General features: G+C 58.6%; 1 protein-coding gene across 1 annotated transcript in view; it reads right to left on the bottom strand.

Moving 5' to 3' along the window:
* Positions 1-22,775, bottom strand: part of COL5A1 (collagen type V alpha 1 chain) — a 154,285-nt gene extending 131,510 nt beyond the window's left edge. Inside the window, 1 exon segment of the mRNA XM_035723591.1 lies at positions 22,265-22,775. Within this exon segment, the coding sequence (XP_035579484.1) occupies positions 22,265-22,385 (121 nt within the window). The 5' untranslated portion in view covers positions 22,386-22,775.
* Between the last annotated feature and the right edge of the window lie 288 nt (positions 22,776-23,063).

Here is a 23,063-nt window from a genome sequence, read left to right on the forward strand (position 1 = left end):
TTCTGGAAGATTCTTTTGTAAAGTCTTTAGAATTTTTAATGTCAACAATCATGTGGTCTGCAAGTAAAGACAGTTTCACTTCTCCCTTCCCAATATACATGCCTCTATTTCCTTTTCTTGCCTTATTGCACTGTCTAGGATCACCACACAATGTTGATAGGCATGGTGGAAGCAGATGTCCTCGCCTTGTCCCTGACCCCAGTGGGGGAGAGAATTCAGTATATAGATTTTTACATCAATGTCTTTTATCAGGTGGAGGGAATTCCCTTTTACTCATTACTGAGATTTATGCATATTTTAATTTGAAAATTATTACAAAGTGGCCTGCAATCCCAATTTTATAATGTAGGCATGGAACAAATACTGGAAAATAATACATCAAAATGTTCAGCTGGTAATTCATTTGGCTGCATGAATAGAAACATCACCAGGATCATGGTTTAAACAAGGAAGGGATTATGGTTCGTTTTTTATTTTCCTCTTTATACTGTTTAGTAGCTTTCCACATTTCTATGATTGGGGTGTGTATTGCTTTTATAACAAATCAGTGGAATAATAAATGCCAATTAGTGTCCCACAGGAAATGGCATTATGATTAAATAATTGTCCTCTCCCCATGTCCACCTAAAAAACTAAACAGGGACTGTCACAGATCTTTGCACCATTGCCTTGATGGTGGGCAATTTTTAACTTCATTAAACAAAACTGTGTTTGCACTTCCCAGGGACGTCACTGACATCTCCCAAGTCTGACATTTGGAGTGGGCCACCCCACAAACATCCTCGCAGGGCCCCCCTTGGTAAGGCCTGAATCCAGCTCACCCTGCCCTTCGGACTGAAATGTGGACAAAAGGCAAATGTGTCTGCTGGCTCCTGGTTTTCCAGCACGGACACTGGTTGGTATCTGTCTTGAAATTCTCGTTAAGAGACAACTTTAGAACAGAAGAAAATTAGCCCTTGGAGATGGTGTCACACCTATTTAATGTCACGAAGCAAACAATGTGAAAAGTGAGGTTAAGATGAATATCTCCTGTTACAAATTAAAGCCAGCGTCTGTCCATTGGCCTGCACACCCGCCTGAATGCTCCTCACAAGGCCCAGATGGAACAGCTTCCAGAGCACAGCCGCGGAAGGATCCTGGTGCCGTTTTGTTGGTTCTAGGTCTCCGGCGCTGAAATTTATGTTGTTCAGTTATGTGATCCAAGTAAAAGAATATTGCACTGGGTCACTCTGACCTTTGGAGAAATATGTTACGTTACTTCCCCAGGACCAGAAGGCATTTTTCAATTACTAGAGCCAAGCAAGTCTTCATAACAGTCTAACTATGACTCAAAACCAGCCACATGGACACAAAATGAGCACAGAACTGTGCAAAACTGCTCAACTCCCTGAAGGAGGCACCATGAACTGGTGGCAGAACTCAGAACGGGCCTGCACAGCCATCGCCCTGAGTCTACACCACCAGTCCCGCTGAACTCCCTGGGCGGGTTGAAAAGTGAGGTTCCAAACCCTGCCCCCCCCCACTGCAGATTCCATGCCCACAGGCTCAGTCAGCAGCCCCAGACACTGGCAAAGTACAAGAGTGGACAGGGCTGTGTGGAACCCACCTTCACTACTGGATGGTTCATCGCACGAATCCAGGCAGGATACTGCCCAAATGAAAGCGGGCCCTTCCCTTCACCCCTCAGGCTGTCCCTGCCAGGCTAGCCCGCTTTCCCACCCACCCCTGTGGCACCCCAGACCAGCTCCAGCCCGCCCCCCTCACCGAGGCTCCAGTGCACACTCATTCCATGTGACGGACTGGTGGGGAGGGAACCCTACAGTCAGCAGGACCTGATATCACCATCTCCTCAGCAGGCCACAGCAGGGACTCAGCAAATGCACAGACCACCAGAGAAAGGAAGGGGAGCACAGGGGACACAATGAGCATCTACTGATTGTCCATTTGGTCCCAGAAGATTCCCTTATGTCTTCTAAGTAGGAGGAAACATCTCAAGCTCTGGATGCATGTGAGTCGTAAGTATTATTTAAAAACCCACCTCTGAGGACAACGCCATGGGGTAGGAAGTACTGCTCTGTTCTCCAGATGAGGAAATCCAAACCCGAAAGACCTAGGCAGCCCAGCCAAGTCCCGGACCTTACATGACAGCGCCCGCTGCCCCCAGAAGCACAAAGGGGGACAGTGACCGGCTCCCGGCGGGCAGGCAGCCCCGCTCTATTACACGGGCCCACCTGGGGTTGGTACCCAGGGATAATGCCGCCCAGGGCACAGTATCTCCAGCAACAAGCATCTGCTACTGGCTGGAATGACATCTGCAGTAAAAGGGCTTTTAAAACATTCCTGTGTTCTGATGCCATGAGTCAGCGTCTAGGAATCCACCCCGAGGAAATAATGAGAGGCAGAAAGGATTTACCAGAAAGATGTTCATCCAGGTGTTATTTATAACAGCAAACAATTGGAACCAAGCCAAGTCCAACTCAAGGGGAGCAGAGACATAAACTCCAGTGCAAGCATACAGTGAATGACCGGTGGCCATGGGGATATTTACAGTTAGTAATGACATGGGAAGTGTCTGTGAGCAAGGTGGGGGCAAAGCTGTTTCTACCTGCGCTCAGCCAGGGAAAGGGGAAAGCGTGAGGGCAGTGCTCCTAAATGCTTGTGTCCCCCCAAATTCCTATGGTGGCTCCAGAGAGCACCCTCACCCCTTCCACCGCATGAGGACACAGCAAGAACGCAAAGGCAATGAACCGGAAGGAGCATCCTCCACCAACCATGCTGGCTCTTGCCTTTGGACTTCCCAGCATCCAGAACCATGAGAACCAAACTTCTGTGGGTTATAAGCCACCCAGTCTGTGGCATTTTGTTATAGCAGCCTGAACAGACTAAGACAGACTAGAAAAGAAAAAGGCAGTTTTATATTTCCCAAATTTGCTGTGTGATAACTATGCTTTACTTTTATAGTCAAGAAAAGTTAACAAAGGTATTTGGGGAATTAAGAATTTCTGAATCTACAACCAAACTTCCTGAAACACGGACTCTCTACCTCCCTGTTCCCTAGACAGCGTTTCTCTGACATTTTACCGTCAGCCACGTGGCTTTCCCCATCCTTGCCCCACCTCTGCTGAGGGCCCGTTTACCTCCCACCTGCCCAGCTAGACCAGAGCCATGGGCCCCCCTCCTCGGTGAACGCCTGAGACACGGTCAGCACCTCATTATTATCCTGGCCGCACTGTGTGCCGCGGCTGCAGCTGCAAATATCCTGTCTCTCAATTCAAGCCAACACACACAGCGTGAGAATCTAGTTGTGCCTGGTCCTTTGCTAAGTAAGCACTCAGAAGCTGAAGTGAGTCAGCCTTTCTTCCCCCTCAAGGAGCCCCAGTGTGAGTGTGGAAGTCTGCAGGGTCATACCACCCTGACATTAAAGTGGAACATGGTGTGGTGGAGGGGGCAGGCCAAAATCATGACGGAAGAAGGGATGGGGGTGGGGGGTGGATTCATGGTCTGGACCAGTGGGTGGGTAGACGGATTTGTGGTCTGGATGTGTGGGTAGGTGGTGGAGTGTTTGATAGTCTGGATGGACGGGTGGGTGGTGGAATGGGCTGATGGTCTGGATGGATGTGTGGGTGGTGGAATGGGTTTAGAGTCTGGATGGATGGGTGGGTGGTAGCATGGGTTGGTGGTCTAGATGGATGGGTGGGTGGAAGAATCGGTTTAGGGTCTGGATGGGTGGGGGGGTGGAATGGTTTGACGATCTGGATAGGTGGGTGGGTGGTGGAATGGGCTGATGGTCTGGATGGATGGGGGATGAGTGGGTGGGTTAACGGCAGGGATGAGTAGGTGGACAGATGGGTGGGTGGGTACACTGGGTGGGTGGATGTGCAGATGGATGAATGGGTGGGTAAAGACAGCAATACACCTTTGCCTATGTAAACTGAATTAAAGGCACCAAAGCTTTATCTCTTGACACTCCCTCTTCTGCCACTCTGTTCATGCTATTCTCCAGTCATGCCAGACCCCAAATTCAAAGACCAAGGTCACACAGCATCAAGGGTTTGCACATCCCGTTTCCCTGTAGTTGGAATCCTCCTGTTGCCCCAACCACCACTGCTGGTGAATCCCCACTCACCTCGTAGACCTCAATTTAGACATTGTCACCTCCAGAAAGGCGTCCTTAGGCGCCCACGCTGGACCGGTGGCCCTCCTCTGTTCTCACTCTTCGAGTACTGGATTACACCATGTGAAATGGCTGCTGGACCATGTTGGCCCACAGCATGGCACTCTCCCATGGTTCAACCAACAGACCTATCACACACTCCCGTGATGGTCCAGGATGTGGGGCTCAGGGGCAGGGAGCCCATCCATGCTTTAGTGTCGGGCATTTGGAGCCATGAAGAGCCCACGTGCCTGGCACGCCCAAAGCACTCTCAGACGAGTGAGTAAGCAAGGGGTTCCTCAGCTCCTTCCCCCCAAGTTCCATGCTCCACCAGGACAGACCAACCCCCCTGTGAGAATAATAGTGGCTGAGGTTTGGGGGCCAAGATTTACCTCCCAGCAGCAATCCTGTAGAAACAAGACGTGATGGGCCCTAGGGCACAAGCAGGGACGTCAGCTTTTCTAGGGCAGAGGACTCTCTGGTGTCATCTGACACCTGACTCACCAGGGGAGGGACCCTCAAAGCATCATGACCAGGCTGGCTTTCCAGGAGGTGGGTGAGCAGAGAGCTGGCAAGCAAGACTCCAAGGACCCTTGCGACTTGCAATGTGGAAAGGGGCAAACCTAGTGACCAGCAGGTGGCTCTGCCGCTGGACAGCCTCGGAAAGACTGTGCCCTGCCCTGCCCTGGCCAGGGAGTGCGGGGAGATGATGCAGTGAGTGACCACCCAGTCAGGACGGTGCTCATAGGTTCGGAGGTCAAGGGCCACACCCACCACCACACCACCACTTGCTGAGCTCCAACACGATTGCACAGAACCCTTCCCATGTCAAAGCTGTCATGTCCACGGCCCTCTGGTTTTTTCCTACGGACCCCTGAGGGGCCCCCAACCCGCATCTGCAGAATGGTCTGGGGGCAGGTGCCATTCACAGCTTGAGCGCTGCCACCTGCGGAGAAGGCCTTCAGCCCCCGGGTGGGCATACAACAGGCGAGGTGCCACCCACTGTGGTGTGCCGTGCTGGGGAAGCCACGGGACCCGCTGAATCCCAGACCCCGCGCTCAGCTGCGCCGTGCTGGGCAATTCCTTCGTGCTTATCAAATGAACGCATCATCAGCACCTCCCTCAGAGGGTTAAAACCGAAAACGTCTATGGACTCTGCCCCCACCTTGCTGTGTGACTCTAGTGAAGTATGGACCAGCCTCAGTTTCCCCACCTGCACAATGCGTGGATGGGGGTCATGGAGGACAATTTCGGCTCTGTGAGCACGTGTGCCTACTGTCAGAAGATCACTAATATATGCACAGTCGTCTGCTCAGTTCCTTCCTGTATAGCTTGTTTCTTTCCTTTTTTTTAACCACAAACTTTTTTCATTGACTAAAGGCATTCCAGCCCAAAGCAGCTGCTGCCAGCAGGAAAGGCCCGAGGCTCCCCGAGCAGCCAGCCCCCACCTCCCTGTCCCGTCTCTCGGTCAGCGACGCACCTGCCCACCTCGCAGCCACCCACGTGCTCCGACGAGCCCGCCCGTCGCCCACCTCACAGGACGCCGCCCACCCAGCCGCCCACTCCAGCGAACACCACCAGTCCCAACGCTCGTGTGGGCATCCTCATCACCTATGCATACACAAGCCGAGATGTGTGTGTTTTTCCTTTTCATAGAGATGGGCTCACACCACGGGAAACATTCTTCACCTACTTCCCTTTATTAACGTATCCGGAGACCGATCCCTTTCAGGAAACGCAAAGCCAAGAAAGCCCCTTTCTCTTACTTGCTGCAGAGCGTTCTTATCCAAAAGGCTCTGATGATGGGACCGGGTCACTTCCACCATTTGCTCTTCCAGATGGTGCTGCCCGACCCTACAGGTGTCCGCACACACGTGTGTGCGTTCCGTTAGGGAAAATTCCAAGACCCGGCTGAGGTGGCCAAGTCCAAGAGCACGTGCATTTTAATGTTTGAATATTCGGAGAGATATTGCCTCTGCCTGTCATCGAGGGGCGACCTAGGAGGACACCCGCTGCCCCTCACTGCCTGGAGGCAACGATGCGTGTTGTCAGTGTTCGGTCTTTGCTCACCTGTCCAGGTGAGCGGGAGGGGGGTGTCTCCCTGGGCTTTCACCTGTGTTCCTTCCCAGGGAGTAAGCCTCCTCTCATGCATTTTAAAGCTATCTATATTTTGTTTCCCAAGAACAATGCATGTCTTTTGTCCATTTGGGGGGGAGGGTAGGGGGCGGGGGGGGGGGTTCCTGGCCTTTTCTTATTGATTTACAGGAGTTTTAAATATTACAGCTTATCAATCCCTTTCTGTGATCCATGTTCATATTCCTTTTCTTTTTACACTTGTTGGTTGTTTCTGGTTTTGCTTTGGCCCGAGAAAAACTCTTGACTTTTGTGGAGTAAGACCTTTTTTTTCTCTTCTAACTTCTGGGGTTTCTGTCGTGCTGGGAACGGCCTCCCCACCCCCAGGTTGTAACACCCAGTCTCCCACGATTTCTTTTGGTAGCTCTATGGTCTCATTTGCGAAGTTCCCATCTTTGATCCATCTGGAAAGCATTTTGGTGCAGGAGGAAGGCAGGGTCTAGCTTCTCTTTCCCAGATGGTGTCTTCGCTCTCCCAGCCCATTTCAATGACTAATCCTTTCTTTCCCAGCCAACGTGAATGCTGCCTTTATCAAACCCTGAATTCCTATGGGTGCTGTGCCTTAAAGCCCACAAAGCAAAGGCTACCCAGCCCCCTTCACAGCCCACATAGGGTGGGGGAGGGACTCTGCGGGCCCAGCCCCCAGGGCATGTTCCTCCCCCCCCTCCCCCCGCACTCCCCACCGCGGGGCAGCCCGAGAGAGGACACCCCAGTGTCTGAGATGGAAGCAGCTCAGGCAAAAATCCGAGGCATGCATGCCTCAGGAATGCCCGGGCACTTACAATATCAAAAATGGAAATGACCCGACTTCCAATCACAGGAGACACTAGAAGTGAGTCAGGCTTTCTACAGCCGTCACGATGAAGAACAGCATGCTGTCCTTATAAAGCGAAAGGAGAAAGCGCAGAGGAGCTGTGCTGGGACCCCTCGGCCGCCCCTTTCAGGGAGAGGACACTGGGCGGGGGTGAGGCCCCTGGCTGCATGGACTGCACCCTCATTTCCAAGCCAGTCACCATGTGCTTCCCTCCGTCCCTTACTCTTCGCGCTCAGACCCAGTGGAGTTCGAGTTTAGGGGTTATGGGTGATTTTTATTGTCTTCTCTACACTTTCTGTGTTTTCCAAAATGACTATAATGAAAAACGTATCCTTTTTCATTAAAAAACATACATAATTACAGAAAGAAGAGGGGAGGGGCAGGACCTCTAAGGAGACCGCGCACCCCTCCCCCTCCCCACCCGGTGGGGGCTCCCCCACAGCTCCTGGCCCTGCCTCTCCTCTGGGCATCTGCACGTGTCCCCCGGACACCCTGGGCGGCACGAGCTCACCCCCAAGTCCCAACTCTGGGCAAACCAGCAGCCTGGCCCCAACATGCCCTCAGAGCCGCCGTGCGCAAACCCAGGAGGGCTGGGGAAGGACGTGGAGGGGGACACGGAGCCAGGCGGGTCGGGCCAGCCTGGTCCTGGCCCAGACCAGTCCGCCAGCAGGGGTCCCCAACTGACTTCTGACCCCTGTGTCCCCAGCACCCCACAGGCACTGCCTTTCCTCTCCTGGGGTGTCAGGACAGGGCAGCACAAGAGAGGCAAGCCAGGGGTCACCGTGCACTGACCACGGGACTGGGAGCCAGGTCCACCCCCGGCCCCCCAGGGCCAGGCTGTGTGCCCTTCAAGGGGCGCTGCGTCCGATTCGCAGTGCACAGACCGTGGTGCTCAGTAAATGCTGACCTGCATTTTAGGAAGGGCTTGTCTTCAACCCCCCACCCTGGCAGAGCGGTGCACAGAGCCTTCAACGCTGAGGCACACCACCCTCACTCACAGCCCCGGAGCTCGGTTATGCACCCGGACACAGAGGTTGTGGCTCAGCGGAGACGTGATTAATGCCAGATCCAGGGAACCACGTCTGAGCCAGAACGTTCCGTGAGAGTCATCTCTCGCCCATCCAAATGGGCAGCTGCCACAGTGCCCCCTCCTTCGAGCGCTGTGACAGCCGAGGCCAGGACCCGGGCACCAAAAGGACATGAAGGCCCTGGAGCCACTGGACATGAGGGCAGAGAGGGACTCCTGGAAGCTCTTCTAGCCCGGCCGCTATCCCCCTTGGTGCTCACTGCCCCCACCCCGTCCCATGGCCCATGGAAGGGGTGCCTCCCCGGCGGGGCCCTGGGCACACAGCATTGTGCACCAAGCCGGTCTGGGGAGGGCGCTGAGGGGGAGCTAAGCCTGCACAGCTGGGCCCGGCTGGGTGGACACAGCCGCCCAGAGTTTCCCCCAGGCACTGGGAAGCCACAGTGGGGAGGAAGGGGCAGCAAGAGGGAGAGCCAGCATGAGTCGTCCGAGAAAAATGTGCGCGCCTTGAGCCTGACATACCCCAGAGATGGGCTGCCCAGAACAGCACGGTGTCTCGGCCGTTCTGGGGAGCAGTTACTCACTGGCTGTTTATACTGCTGCAGAAATCAGATCAGGAAATATTTTAATAAGGGACTGGAAAAACACCAGACTACCCCTCTTCGGAGGATTTTCGTTTTTATTTTCTCGCCAAGATATTGACCAGGCTTCAATGTTTATGGAGAAAGGCTCATTGCCTGGAGCCCAGTGCTTTCGTTGGGGCTTAAATGCAGCACGGGGCGGGCTGGAGCAGGAGAGCTGAGAGCTGGACCCAGAGGAGCCAGCCCAGGCTCTGCAAAAGTAGCTGCCCTAGGGAGGTGGTTTGGAGCGCCGCGCCCGTGATCCTGGGCTGCGGGTGCGGGGTAGGGAAGCAGGAGGTGGTACCCTTACGGCAACAGGAGCGACCCCATCACCCCCCTAGAAGGCCCGCAGAACAGAAGCGGTTTGAGGTACGCACCCAGAAGAGAAGAAGTGGTCTGGAGAAGGTAAGCAGAGCTGACAGCATGTAAGGAATTCCAAAACAGGGCTGACAGGGTTTCTGGAAGTTATTTACTGGGAATTAAAGGAGTCTGAGCTGAACAGGGCTGGAGAGGGTCATCTGGAGAGATGGCAGCTAAGGGGCCGGGTGACAACTGGGAGATTATCCAGAAGAAAAAGCAGCAGGGGGTTCGGCAGGAGGAGGTGGCCTGGGGTGCTCAGAGCCATGTTCAAATCTCAGGTCTGCTCCTTATTAGCTGAGTCGCCAGACACATCCCCCCAGTGCTGACCCCCCGGGGTTGTTGGCTGAAGCAAGCGATGCTGAACGTACAGCCCCCGGCACACGGGACGCATGCGGGGCACCAGCCACCTCTGTGCTCCCGGGACGGTGCTCACGCCTGCGCACGCCCACACGCATGCACCCTGCCACAAACTGGTCATCTCCTGGGGGCGCCCTCGAGAGACCTAGGATGGCCGGACTGCTGCATGAAGCACAGCGGCTCGTGGCCGAGCGCAGACGGATGTCTGCGTGGGACGAGTCTGCGGAGACTCCCATCCAGCGCCCCAGAGGAGGTGCTCTTCCCCACCTGCATGACCGAATCCCACATCCTCCACCTCCTCTCTCCCCTAGGCCCTGCAGGGGTATCGCGCCCCACATCCCCGCCCCTGCCTCCACCAGCCAGCACGGTCCCCTCCTCCCCCGCCCGCCAGAATAGCCCAGGTCCCTTCACGCCTGCCCACCTCCAGAACGCCAGCTCAAAACACATCAGCCAACACCCTGAGAGTCTGTGACGGGCTCTGCGTTCAAGGCCACAAGCACCACGGAGCCCCTCCTCTGCCACATGCACCGCGCGAGGCCACCAGGTCCAGACACCCCGCCTGCTTTCCCTGCTCTACACCGAGCCTCCTGAAACTGTCAGCACCAACCCGTGAGGGCGGCATCCTCAGCGCCCTTGTGCACATGGAGAAACTGAGGCACGGAGAATCGAGGGCACACTAGGAGAGGGGCAGCACCAGCCACCCCAGCCCTGCCTGGGTCTCCGCGTGTCGAGCAGGGACTCTGGGTGAACCACCTCCATACTTGGCCCTGAAGTTTGGTCTTCAGGGCAGTGGCCATGAACGCGGGCCTTGCTCCCCCACCGCCTGCCCTGTGGACTTCTCCTCCAGACGTGGCCCCCCACTAGACCTGCCCGGGACCACATACACATAGTAAGCCCTGCTCCCTTGGTTTCAAATACATTGAGATTCCCTGAGCTTTTCCAAGTCAAAGCCGTCTGGCCAGCGCATGTGAGACGGGTATGCTACCCAAGCAGCAAAGTTTCTGAGGGACTGAACACCTCTCTAGGACTCATGACCCATCTGAAGAGAACACCAAGGGCAGAAGGCTTTTGATCCTGGTCCTTGGCAAGCCTGCACACTCTCCCTGGCTTTTTGGATCCATCCTAGGCAATGTGCTAGTAAGATAAGGGGCGGGCTCAGCAATCAGGCCTTGGGGCATGGGCTCTCCGGGGCTTATTATTTTCCTTTACTGAAATGTGGATATTAGTTTAAAGATGTGGGTCAGGTCCTTGCTCAGCTTCCCCCGCCAAGGAGAAGCCATGGCTAGGCTGCACCAGCTTAACTCTTAGGACACCGGAGGGGCTGCTCGACCCCCCACACGGCCCTCAGAGGGAAGACTGCTTGAGGCGAGCCCACCCTTATCTTGGACAACATCTGGCTTGCTGGCACAGACCCCCACACTTCTCTTTCATCGTGTGTTGGCTGATAGGAAGCAGGCAAGACCTACCTGGCTATAATCCTCTCCCCGTTCCTTCCTTCCCGCTGACACGGAAAAACTGACTCAGACCGGGGCGGTTCACCCCCTCCTACAAACACTCTCCCCGCGGCCCAACACAGGGCCATCCAGGAGGTATGGGGAGGACATCGGGGGCCCAGGACCCAGTTCCTCCTGAACTCGCCAGGGCCTGGGGAGACAGATGACGGGCAGAGAGGTCATCCGCAGTGGCCACCAGGCCTCCCCAACATCCCCCCGCCAGCCGCCTGCTGCAGGGATGAAGGCCCTGGAGAAGTAGAAGGCAGCCAAGTCCCACCCCCCACCCCCCCCCCGCCATGAGGTCTGCCCTCTGAACTCTGCCTCCTCACGCTGGGGCCTGTTCCCAGGAGGCTGCACAAAATCAGATTCCCGTAACTGAGACCTATTTTAGAGGCCACAACTCTGCCACTTACTAGTGGTGGGGCTTCTGTGAGACTCAGTCTTCTGGCCTGTAGAATGGAGGTGGGGCCTTTCACCTTGGAAGGATGTCATCCCGACAAAACGGCGCACAAAAGGAAAAAAAGTCATAGAGAATCTCACTCTTTACCTTCAGAGAAACTTCGCAGGCATGCACACCTCCCTCCTGCTCCGCCTACATCCATTCACCAGGGGAGGCCTTTGGGGTGCTGAGAATCCCCCCAGCCCAGAGCCTGACTGCCCCCCAGCGAACCTGCGGCCCAACGAAATGGGGGGGGGGGGCAGGACCAAGAACCTAGAGGCCAGTCAAGTCAAACATTCTGTCCCCAGGTCCCCAGCCCTCTCGGGGGAGAAGAACCCCCCCCCCCACCGTGTGCCTTCCAGCCCCTGGACAACAGCGTCCCAGGGCCCGGCTGGTGTTTGTAATGGGACAGGCCCAGGAAGGGGAGGTGGGAGCCTGTCCCCATGGAGGGGCCCAGGGCGCTGCAGGGAGGGTCAGGATGGGCTGATTCGGAGCTGGGGGGCCCCACTCGGGCCTGGCCTGCACTGCCCCCAGCGGGCTCCTCTCCCCAGGCAGATCCTGGTGGCATGGACACAATGGGAACCCGTGAAGTGAGGAAAATGGGGAGTGTCTCCACTTTGAAGCAGCGTTCACTATATTTCTAGTGAGCAAGGAAGGTTTAAGAAGTTGGAAAGCCCTGTGGTTTGTGGCAAGCAGGGCTCTGGAGGCTGGGTTCTGGCACTTTCCACCCCGGGTGCCGTCAGCCACCAGAGGGGCCCGGCAAACAGGGGCCATCAAACCTGCCCAGGACAGAAGGAATCCTGGGACACACCTGAGACCCTCCAGGTTGTGAGGCGCAGGACGAATCTGCCAGGTTCGCACGCCATCCCCCAATGGTAGAGATCCAAGACCACGAGCTTCCCCTCCCAGCCACAGGACAGCAGGCAACAAAGCCTGCCCCAGCGGTCTGCCCCCCCCACTTCTCAGCAGCCTTCGACCCCAGGAACCCCCAAGCCCTCCAGTTCTGAGTGGGTTCATCAGCAAAACCACCCCGAGGCCAGGAGGCCAGACCACTGACTCCCGGTAAGGCATCCAGTTCCTTCCCCAGGAGCCTGGGCCTGTCTGCTGTCGGGCCCCCCCACCGAAGCAGCTCCCCCATGTCCAGTGCAGAAACTTGCACAGCAGAGCCCCCCCAGGGAGTACTCTCTGTCCAATGCACCCCGACGCCTCCTGGATTCGCCCCCCCCATCACCAGCTGGGCCATCTGCGCTAACCGGTCAGCCGCCTCTCTGGTCCAGCTGAGCCCTGAACCCGCACGCAGAAGCTTTGTCCCCACTGTCCCCCTGACGACTTCTGGCTCCCTGAGGCCTGCCAGTAATAACAACCAGCACAAAATAACAACAGCGACATACGGTATTATTATGCCATGCTTGTAACTACAGTGACAACCTTGACCACAGACATTACTGTTACCGATGTGAGTCTGTCTGCCCCGCTGCCCCGGACGCGGGATGCAGGACACCCCGCGAAGGGCTCTGTGTCCGCACACAGGTCACCAGCGCGAATCCCCCCAGCCGCCTTTCTGCGTGCTGCCATTGCCTCTGGTGTGGAGATAGGCTGACTCGGATCAGAGAGGTCCAGTACAGCACTAGAGGTCACCCAGCCAGGGTCCACACCCTGCTCTCTTGGCCTCCGAAGCCGCTGTCCTATCCCCCGTGTGCTGACTCATCGGCGCTTCCCACCCTCATCTTCTGAACTTCCCTTTCAAAAGTCAAAGGAGTGGTGGGCTGTGGGAGGGACGGGGTCCGGCCCCGGGCTCCATCGCCTGCTCTCGTCCTCAGGGGTCTCCGGCTGAGCCCACTCAGAGCCCCACCTCACAGGAAACTGGACCTGCTCACCCACCTCCTTTGCTCCCAGTCAACCAGGCAACCAGGCCAGAGCTCCAGACCCAGGGAGCTCCAGCCTTCTGCAAAATGCCGGCACAGCTGCTGTCTCGGGACCAGCCCTCGGGGCCGGGGCATCCCTGAGGGGTGGGGGAAGCCTGCAGCTGAGGCGACGGCACAGGCAGCTGGCTGGGGCCTCTGGTCTCCCCGCGGTCCTCAGCCACAGACTTCAGGCAGAGCCACGCCTGGCCCACACTGTCCTCTGCTCTTTGGCCCCAGCAGCCTGAGTGCCCGGGGACACAGAGCCATGCATGAACAGCTCACCCAGTGTCCTGTCTCAGGAGTGTCCCATCAGGGCCTGGAGCAGGTGGGGAGCCCAGAGCCTAACCCCATGAGCCTGGCCCACATCTTTCTTGGGTCTAAAGAGGACACAGAAAGGTGCTGCCTTCTCTCCTATGGCACCTTAGCAAGTGCCAAGCGGCTCAGCTCTGAGGCCTGAATGAGATCCCCCCTAACTACCCACATGGAAGCCCCATACTCGTCCTGCACTGGACACGCCGCAGTCATGACGGTGAAAGCCAGTGCTGTGACGGTCCTTAGGCACATCCTGTGCGAGTTCCTCCAGTCCATCCAGCAGGCTTCTGAGACAGGCACTGTCTCTATGCCCATTTCACAGATGGGGAAACTGAGACACAAAGGGGTGCTCCTTGGTGCGGAGCCCAGGCACTCGGCAGAGGCAAGTTGCAGGCGCCCTGCCCTCCCGGCTCCCAGGGGAGCTAGGAGCCTGGCAATGCGCAGGGCTACAGTTCTCTGGCCCAGGATGCTGAACTCTGAGCTCATCTCCGGGTCCCTCGGGTGGGGAAGCTCATCCTACCTCCCACACAGACACAGCCCAGAGAGGGAAGGACTCGCGCTGAATGTGCTGGGCAGAGTCTCCAGCGGATTGTGACCAGACATCAGGGGTCAGTGGCATAGTCCCCGGGGTGGAGGGGAGTGGGTGGGGCTGGATGGCATGAGGTTAGTCGTGGGCAGACACTGGGCGACCCCATGTGCATTGTGGGGAGTTGCTGTGCTACCTTTGACATTTCCCCTGATCACTGCTTCTTGAAGGTGAGGCCACCGCAAAGAAAGTAGGGCAGACACGGGGATGGGGAGCCCCTGCCTCACCCTCTTCCTTCCTGGCCCTTCTCTCCCTGTAGCTGCCCACCGCCCCCCGCCCCCAACCGTCCATGCTGAAACCTGCAGCTTACCTGTTCAGGGGAGAGAGGAGGACTCTGAGAGAGCCCCGGCCTCCCCCCACACCCTCCTGCTCTGGGCCGACTCCAGCGCCGTCCCGGGGCTCGCTGCTCGTGCCCCCCAGGCCGGTCCCCCACACCGGGTGCCCAGGAGGCCCCACAGGTTCCCCGCGCTCAGGGAAATGTACCCACCGTCCAAGCAGTACTTTCTGAGCTAAAGGGCCCTTATCTAAACTATGAACCTGAATAGCAAACTAACTCCCTAGAAAATAATTCCATTTGGAAATCCTGTTGCTGAGCTTCCATCCTAGAAAGGGCTGGCCATTCCTGCCCTCTGGTGCGAGCGTTTTCAGTCTGAGAGGCACTGGAAGACACCGTCCCTCCCTCCTCTGCAGAAAACCAGGTGGGACGCCGTTACTCTCTCCTCAGAAGGACAGCAGTGTCTTGTCGGGGCGCTGGTACCAGAGACCACCTCCTCCACCTCCCTCCGCAGAGCTAAGCTGGAGCTCCCCCCAGCACTGCGCGCTGTCTCCAGAGAACAAGGAGCAGGGAAAAACAAAGAAAACCCCTCAGGAAAGAGGTCCCAGTGACTTCTCCCGCAGACCTGGAGGATGTGGAGGTGAGGCTCAGGCTTTCTGCAACCAAACTGAGCTCCGGGGCAGAGAGGCGGGCCTTCCTTGTCTGCATCTCACTGCACGGCCCCTGTGCAGGGCTCTGAGCTGCCGGCCCTCCCCACGCCCGGCTCCAGGAGCCCACCCAGCAGGCCAGGGGCCCGCTGGGTGCACAGCCGCCTGGCTGTCCTCCCCAAGAGCACCTTGACGTTCAGCGAGGCGCAGTGCGGCGGGACGTGGGCAGCCCAATATCAGATGAAGGAGACAGGCCAAGGCTCCCAGACTACCCACGGTGGGCAGGATGCGGACCTCGCTCTCCAGCACAAGGACAGAAACAAAAGCCCCACGCTGCCAAGGCCCCCTCGCCTGGCTTGAAGAATGGCAACCCACCTCAGCATCTGTGATGGTCCCACACCAGCATGGCTGGAAGGTGCCTCCCCTCTGACCGGCCAGCGCTCCGCAGGGCGCGTAGATGCCTCCCCTCTGACTGGCCGTTGGCACGCCCTACCTGCTGGTGATTGTTCCACTCACTACCTCCCACTTTGTGCTTCCCTGGACACAATACCTGGGCGGGAGTCTGATTCCCCCACTGCCCCAGAAGCTCCCATGCGGCCGGGACCCTCACCTTTTGCTCCCCCGTGCACTTGCTGCCCGGTGCCCCGCACAGATCTGAGTCTGAGTCTGGAGGTCCCCCAACACTTCGGGCATAAGCGCCTCCACCCCACACCTCTCCAGGCAGGGGCCAGCCTCTGTGCGGTTCCCTCTGACCCTTCTACCAGAGGAGCGGCCACCGGAGCTGCTTGCTGGCCCCCTCCATCACCCGCGGCAGAATGGAAGACAATTGCTTCCCACCTTCCAGTTACATTAAAGCGCTCACTCTCTGTCATGGTGAGATTGCTATTTTTCCAATGCAGGCTCAGAGTTTTAACGTGTAAATCCCTGTGCTGCATGCACACATTCTGATGGCATTTTGGGGCATTCGGTAAAATAATAAAGAGGTCGTTAGGATCCCTATTGCCAAGTGCCGGTGGGGAAGCCCAAGCCAGACAGGGCCGTCCTCCAGCCTGAAAACAGGTGTGCTGCAAACAGAAAACAAAGGGACCCTCCAGCTCATGCACAGAGACATTGCAGCGCCCCCTGGAGCTCTGTGGGATAAAATTTTGGAGAAACTGGGTCAGACTGTGGTTCCATTTCTTGGGCCTGAGTCACCAAAGAACGGCGACATTTACTTCTAATGTGGGGTTATTACTTAGGTTGGGGGTCTGCCAGAAAACGACTGGGTGAGTCAAAGCTGATGGGCTGGTGCCTCAGATTGTGTGAGCCCCATGACCCACACCACCCAGCCACACACACCCACTCACAGCCAACCCTGCATTCATTCGTCCCATAAATGGCTCTCCAGCCACCTGGGCCTGCATGGGTGACAACACAGCGTCCAAGCGGGCAAAGCCCCCACCAGTGCACCCCCAGCACCAACATGTCCAGCGCACCAGCCATCACTCCAGGTCATGTCACGAAGGCAGAAGACCAGAGTCCTTGAGCGGGCAGGTCTGTTCCCATCTCTGAACTCCAGTTGCTCCTTGTAAAGTGGGGGTGGCCCGAGGAGGAAAGGGAGCGACCTCCACGCCCAGCCTCAACACCACAGGAGTCCTGGCAAGTGGTCTAATAAGCCCACCAGGGCACATTTTGTGGGTCACCACTCTGTTTCTCCCACGAGGCAGGAGCTACACTCCCGTCCACGGGAGAGAGAGGGAGCCGCTCATGCAGCCAGCCAGTGAGCAGGGCCGGGAACTCGGCACCGGACCCCATACCTGCTGCCTCGGGTTCTGGGAAGGAGAAGCGGTGGTAACTGGGCTCTCTCTGCGCTCTGCACACATTATTCACTGAACCCCCACAAAGAACCCTGCAGGACTTAGGATCATCACCCCCTCCTTAAAAATAGGGAAACTGAGGCACGGGGGTGCTAAATGCACAGTTGGTAGGAGTGGAGCCGGGTTATGGCTGCCCTGAGCATCACCCACATGGGGTTCCCCATGCCATGCCCCCAGCAGGGGTAGGTCTGCCTTCAAGAAGGGCCAAAGCCAGCTCCACCTTCAGATCTCAGGATCCCCATGAGCCGAGCCAGGCCAGAGATCCTAGAAGGAACATTTAGCAGAGTGCAGACACCAGAGTAGCTTCTATGCGGGAACTCAAATAAGGGGGGACAGAGAAAGTACAGTATCACATCTCCGCCCTCCTGTGAGTAAAAACATCTCATCAAAGGATCAGTCCCAGCAGGACCCTGATAGCCCTGCTGAAGGACCCCCACCTCATGGTTTCCCAGCGGGCTCCATGCATGGCCACAGCTCATCTCCATGCCTCCCATCCAGCCAGTGGCGGGGGTGGGGGGTGGGGGGGTGGGTAACACCATGGTAAGGTAAGGTAACACCGCTCATGGTAAGGAGAAAAATGTCACCTTGCCCCGGGCCCCTCAAACACAGAAGGGCCTCGGGAAACCATGTAAACCCAGGCACACATACACCCACCTACACACAGAGACAAATCTGCACATCACATGCATGCACTTGTACCGACATGTACACTCAGAAACACAAGCGTGTGCCCACCCCTCCAAGGGGCTTGTCAAGTGTGTTCACGTATGTTGTCTCATGATCCGTGCAAATGGCCCAGGAGGTGATGAAGAGCACATGAGGGGCCCACACTGACCCAGCCTGTGGGTGACAGAGCCATCCGGGGACAGTGCCTCCTAGGACAGCCATACCTCCCTCTGCTGGCCTGCTTCTGGGATGGCCTGGTGGGGATGGGAGGGGGGCAGGTAACACCATTCTCTGTTCCTTTTGCAAAAATACCAGCCTGAAGAGCAGCCATGGCATGTCCTCCCTTACTCAGGGGCTCACTCTACATCAGGCATCCCACACAACCATCCCTCAAAGCAAACCTCCCCATTTTCCAGACAGGAAAGCTGAGGCAGGGTGACTGGCCCAACCAGCCATCCGAGCGGGTCTTAGAAGCACTGACCCTGCAACTGTCCACACTGCCCTGGGGTTCAGCCATCAGATATCCCTTCCCACTCCTAACTGCCTGTCCCCCAGCACAGGAACCCAAAGTCGTGGCCAGGAGACCCCCCCCCAGCCAAGGCTGTCAGTTTGTCTGCAGAACTCATCCAACAGCTCTGGTGCACCAGCCTCGTGTGCAGGGACAGAGAGCGTTAAAGAAGCCCCCAGGTTTTCCATTCATCCCCCGCCCCTGCAGAGACCCCCTCTGTCTCACTGCAGCCACTTCTGCTGGCACAGCCCTCCCAGGACAAGCAGAGCTGGGGGGCGCCCTGCCAACCGAGTTATTGAGGGGCTTTCCAGCCAAGGGAAGCAGCCCCAGAGAACACCGAACACCAGAGCAGAGTTTGGAATGTCCTGCCAAGAAGGAAGGGCGGACAAGGGTAAAGCCAGAGGTGGAGGGGGGCACCTGCTAAGGAAGGGGAAGAAGAGGCAGAAAAGACCAAGTTTAGCGTCACCTCCTCCAGGAAGCTTCCCCAGATCTCCCCAATGGGCCAGCCCTCCCAGACCATGTAAAGTGACACGTGACACTTGGCACAAAAGTGAACAGTGAAACAAACCCCTGCCCCCCCCCCAGAAAGACTTAGAGTTCTTGCAGTGAGGAGCCCCGCCCCCTTCACCTCTGTCCTCCCATAACCCTCCAGGTCAGCCTGGGTAGAAGGCAATGCCTCCAGGGTCCAGCCAGGTCTTGAGGATGAGTGGAAGGGCCAGCTAAAGAGAAGAACAGGAGAGTGGAGACTGCAGTTCAATCTGGTCCCTCTCAAGGCATCCCAGTGAAAAAGGAAGGAGAGGAAGGGAAGGAGGAGTAGGGGGAGAGAGGGAGGGGGAAGGAAGGGGGGGAGGGAGGGAGGGAGGAGAGGAAGGGAAGGAAGAGTGGGGGAGAGAGGGAGGGGGGAGGAAGGAAGGGGGGAGGAAGGGAGGGAGGGAGGAAGGAAGGAAGGGGTGGAGGGGAGGGGAGTGAGGGTGAAGGAGGGAGTAGGGAGAGGGGAAGCAAGGAAGGAAGGAAAGAAGGGAAGGGAGGGAGGGAGGAGGGAGGGAGGGTGAGGGAGGAGAGGAGAGGAAGGAAGGAAGGAAGGAAGGGGTGGAGGAAGGGGAAGCAAAAGCAACAGGGCCCTCACCCTGGGGCCACAGGGGGCAGGCCCCTCCCCCGCACTGCTGCTTGGGGCACCAGGCCTCTCCCAGGGAGAGCTGATAAATGGAGGTGAAGAGGTATCCCCCCACCTGTTCCCCCCCAAGTCTGAGGCACTGAGGCATGGCCATGACAGAAGCAGAGGTCAGACAGACCCAAATCTGGGGTCCCTCAGATGATGTGACCAGGCAGGTGCCAGCATATCCATTACCATGGTTACCAGGTGCCAGGGTCTGGGGGGGGGAGGGACCCTGCCTCGCTCCTTAAATGCAACCCCAGGGCTCCAGTGTGGGGCTCAACCTCGGTGCCTTCAGGGCTGGGGGTGACTCATCCCTGACCTCAGGGGCTCAGCGCTAGTCTGGCCTCGGCTGTTCTGTTATTAAGTGGGGGGCGGGGGGGGGGCAGTGGGCATCTGCTCCCCGCCTCCCCTGGGCTCCACCCAACAGCGTCTGCGATCCAGGGAGGAGGCGGAGCCAGACGGCCAGAAGGCAGGGGCGGGGCAGGCGGGCATCAGCTGTGCGGGGCTAAGGGCGCGGCCTCGGTGCCGGTCCAGAAATATCTGCAGGGCGGGGTAACGGGGCAGGCTCTGGCCAGCACCCCAGAAACAGCCCCGGAGCGGCAGCCCAGGAGAAGGCACTCTGTGCTCCGGGCCCTGGGAAGGCACTCCTGCCCGCGGCCACTGCCGGCTGGTCACAGGCGCTGGGCAGTGACCGCAGCTCCAGGCCCTCCAGCCACTGAAATCTGGACCAGATGAGGGAGAGGGCTCCGCGGAGCCAGGCTGGCTCCTGAGCTCCTCCCACTGACTGTTCTCTTCTGGGGAGGAGGGGAAGGGGAAGGATGGAAAAGGGTGTCTTTCCAGCCAACTTGATTGAGTCAGAGGAAATTTAACCATTTCATATCTGTCAGGCCCCACAAAACTTGGACAACTCTTCCCACAAAATTATTGCAAGAAGCGGTCACGTGAGCAGAGTCACCCAATGCCAGGCCGAGGAGATGACCTCAATTTCCAAATATTGGGGTCATGTTTCATTTCACATACTCTCCTCCGCCCCTTACAACGTTAACCAGCCCCAAATGCAATCTTACTTTTCATTCCTTCACACACTTGGCCAAGGAGAAGGTAGGAAGAAAGAGCCATGTTCAGAGAAAACTCAGAAAACATCTGGCGAGTCCCAAAATGGAGAGAAGAACAGGCTCCCGCCTTCCGCATCTGGGGTGCCCAGCCGCCCCCTCTGGCCCCGCGCTGCCCTGCCCTGGACTTCAAAACCGGTCTCACCCCGGGAGGTGGGGACAGGTCTGGGAACCTGCTCAGAAAAGTGACTTCTTCACATGCTTTCTGTCTTTCTGACAAAAGCCAAATGTGCAATTCCTCAGCCCTTCTGCCACGCGTCTGCTTCCAAGGGGCCTCCCTCGCCCTTGCCCTTGCCCTCACCCTCGGCGAAGAGGGGCTCGGAGAGGGGGCAGGGACCGCAGGGGCAGAGCCCGTCGCAAACCTGCCAAAGGCATGCTCCCCAGCTGGCACCTAGCCCCAGCTTTTTGGGGTGGAGACTCCCCTGAAGGGTTCCCTCCCGTGTTCCTGGGGAAAGCCCATCTGAGGAGCAGGACAGGGCTAAGGCCACCATGGGGCCCCCTGACCACATCCCCCAAAGGACTCCAGACCACTTTCCTGGAGACCACGACTGTCCTCCACCTTCACCTGATCCCCAGGGACAAACGCAGAGTCAGTTAGCCCGGGATCTTGGGAATGCTGCTGGCAGCCCGGGGATAAGACACCAGGTCCCCAGAGCTAGGTGAGGCACCCCTTGTCTCCCCCAGCCCCATGTTGGCTGGACACCCTGACTCCTGCTCAGCCCCTTTGGCCCACCACACACTCATCATGCCAGGAAAAAGGGAAAGAGTATCTTAATTGGCAAGCGGAACATGGAAAGTGATTCTTCCCACATGGCTTCAAATTACAAAGCAGAGGAGAGAAGGGGGCGGGCAGTGGAGCCCTTGGGCCAGCTGGTCCAGCTGAGCCCACTGCCCCACCCCTGTGCCCCTCACTTTCCCTGACCTCACCCCAGCAGCTCTGAGCCTTGTCTTCCTGCCTGTTAATGGGGACTCGGGGTTTTCTGGGGCCTCTGATGTCTGAGGCGATGTGAAGACCCATCCCACAGGTAACCACCAAGGTGATGCTTAGAATCCACTGTCCCATCAGGCGGTTGAGTTGGAGGGAGCGGGGAGCTGCAAGACTCCCCATGAGAGAGGGCTCCTTCCAAGTGAGACCTCTGGCAGGAGTGCCGCATTTGGGCACCATCGGAGCCACTCACCCCGACCTCCACCACCATCTCCCGACTCTGCGCCCCCATCTCTGGGAGGCAAACCAAAAAAAAAAAAAAAAACTGCTTCCCAGGGGGTCAGGAGGTTTGGGGGTGGGATTAGGAGCAGGGCTGGTCTACCAGCCTCCCGCGCTCCCCAGGATCAGGGAGCACTTAGTGGCCAGGATTGCAGGACTCCTAGGAAAGCAGAGACCCAGCCTGGAGTGGGCCTGGGGGGCAGGGGGAGTGCAGGGCTTATGGGCTCAAGCTTCTGGGATTTCCCCCTCCCCCCCCCCACCGGTGGCCAGTGTCCTCTCACCCCAGGAGCCTGCCCGGAATTGACGGGCTGTGACTCTAGGGGGCGACCCTTCCCAGTTTTCAGGAGAGGAAGTTCTGCGGCCGGGCGCGAGTGATGTGGGAGAAGCTAAGTTTCGGGACAAAGTTTGCCGGCCTCGTGGACAGCCCCTCTGGCTGTTCCAACGCGAGGTCCTTCCTTGGCGCGCGCGACAGCCCACCCGGCCGGCCCTTCGGCGCGCGGGGCACCGTGCTGGCGCGTCTCCCTCCCCGGCGCCCAAGGCTGGCAGTCGGAGAGGCGGCCCGCGCGGTCCCCGAGCCCGGGGGGCCGCGGCAGGGAGGCCGGCGGAGGCCGGGGATGACAGCCGCCCCCGCGCCCGAGCGCCTTACCTGCGCGGCTCGGAGGCGGCGCCCACAGCAGCAGCAGCAGCAGCAGCAGCAGCGGCGGGGACAGCAGCGGGGCGCCCGGGCGCGGCGGGCTGCGCGCTTTCCAGCGGGTGTGGACGTCCATGCCGGCGGGGCGCGGGTCGGGGCGCGCGGGGACGCACGGGGGCGCGGGCCACGGCCCGGGAGGGAGCGGACTCGGCGGGGACCGCGCGCTTTAGGAAGTCATGGGGAGCTGGCGCCGGCGTTCTCTTTGTGGCGGTGGCTCTCGGGCAGGGGGCCGGCTGGCGCGCTCGCCCACGGGCGGGGGGGTCGACCTTGGCCCGCGGGGCGGCCGGGACCCCACTCGGCTCGCAGCCCTCGCCTCCTCGCCTCCACCGACTCCTTCTCGCCGCCTCCTCGCCGCCGCCGCCCCGCGACCCGCTCCCCGTGGGCGCTCCGCTCGAGTGAGGTCCTGCGCCAGCCGCGGGGACGGGGAGTGCCGACCTCGCCTTGGGCGCCGTGCGCTTTTCCCCCCTTTTCCTCCCTCCCTCTCTCCTGGAAGGCACCCGCCGAGGCTGTCGATCCCCCGCGCCCGCAGCAAATCAGAGTGCGGCGCCGCGCTCGGCCGGGCCGGCCCCCACCTCCCACTGGGCGCCGCGGGCGAGGGGGTGGGGCCAGCGGGCGAGTCGCGGCGAGGAAGGGGCTGGCCCGGGGCCGGCGCGGGCGCGGGACGGGGGCGGCGCCCGTCTCCCGGCGAGTGCGCGCGGACGCGCCCGGCGGACCCCCCCCCCCACCCCACCCCCGGGCCCCCGACTCTTCCCGC

This window comes from Zalophus californianus, chromosome 13 (genome assembly GCF_009762305.2).
Source record: "Zalophus californianus isolate mZalCal1 chromosome 13, mZalCal1.pri.v2, whole genome shotgun sequence".
NCBI lineage: Eukaryota > Metazoa > Chordata > Mammalia > Carnivora > Otariidae > Zalophus > Zalophus californianus.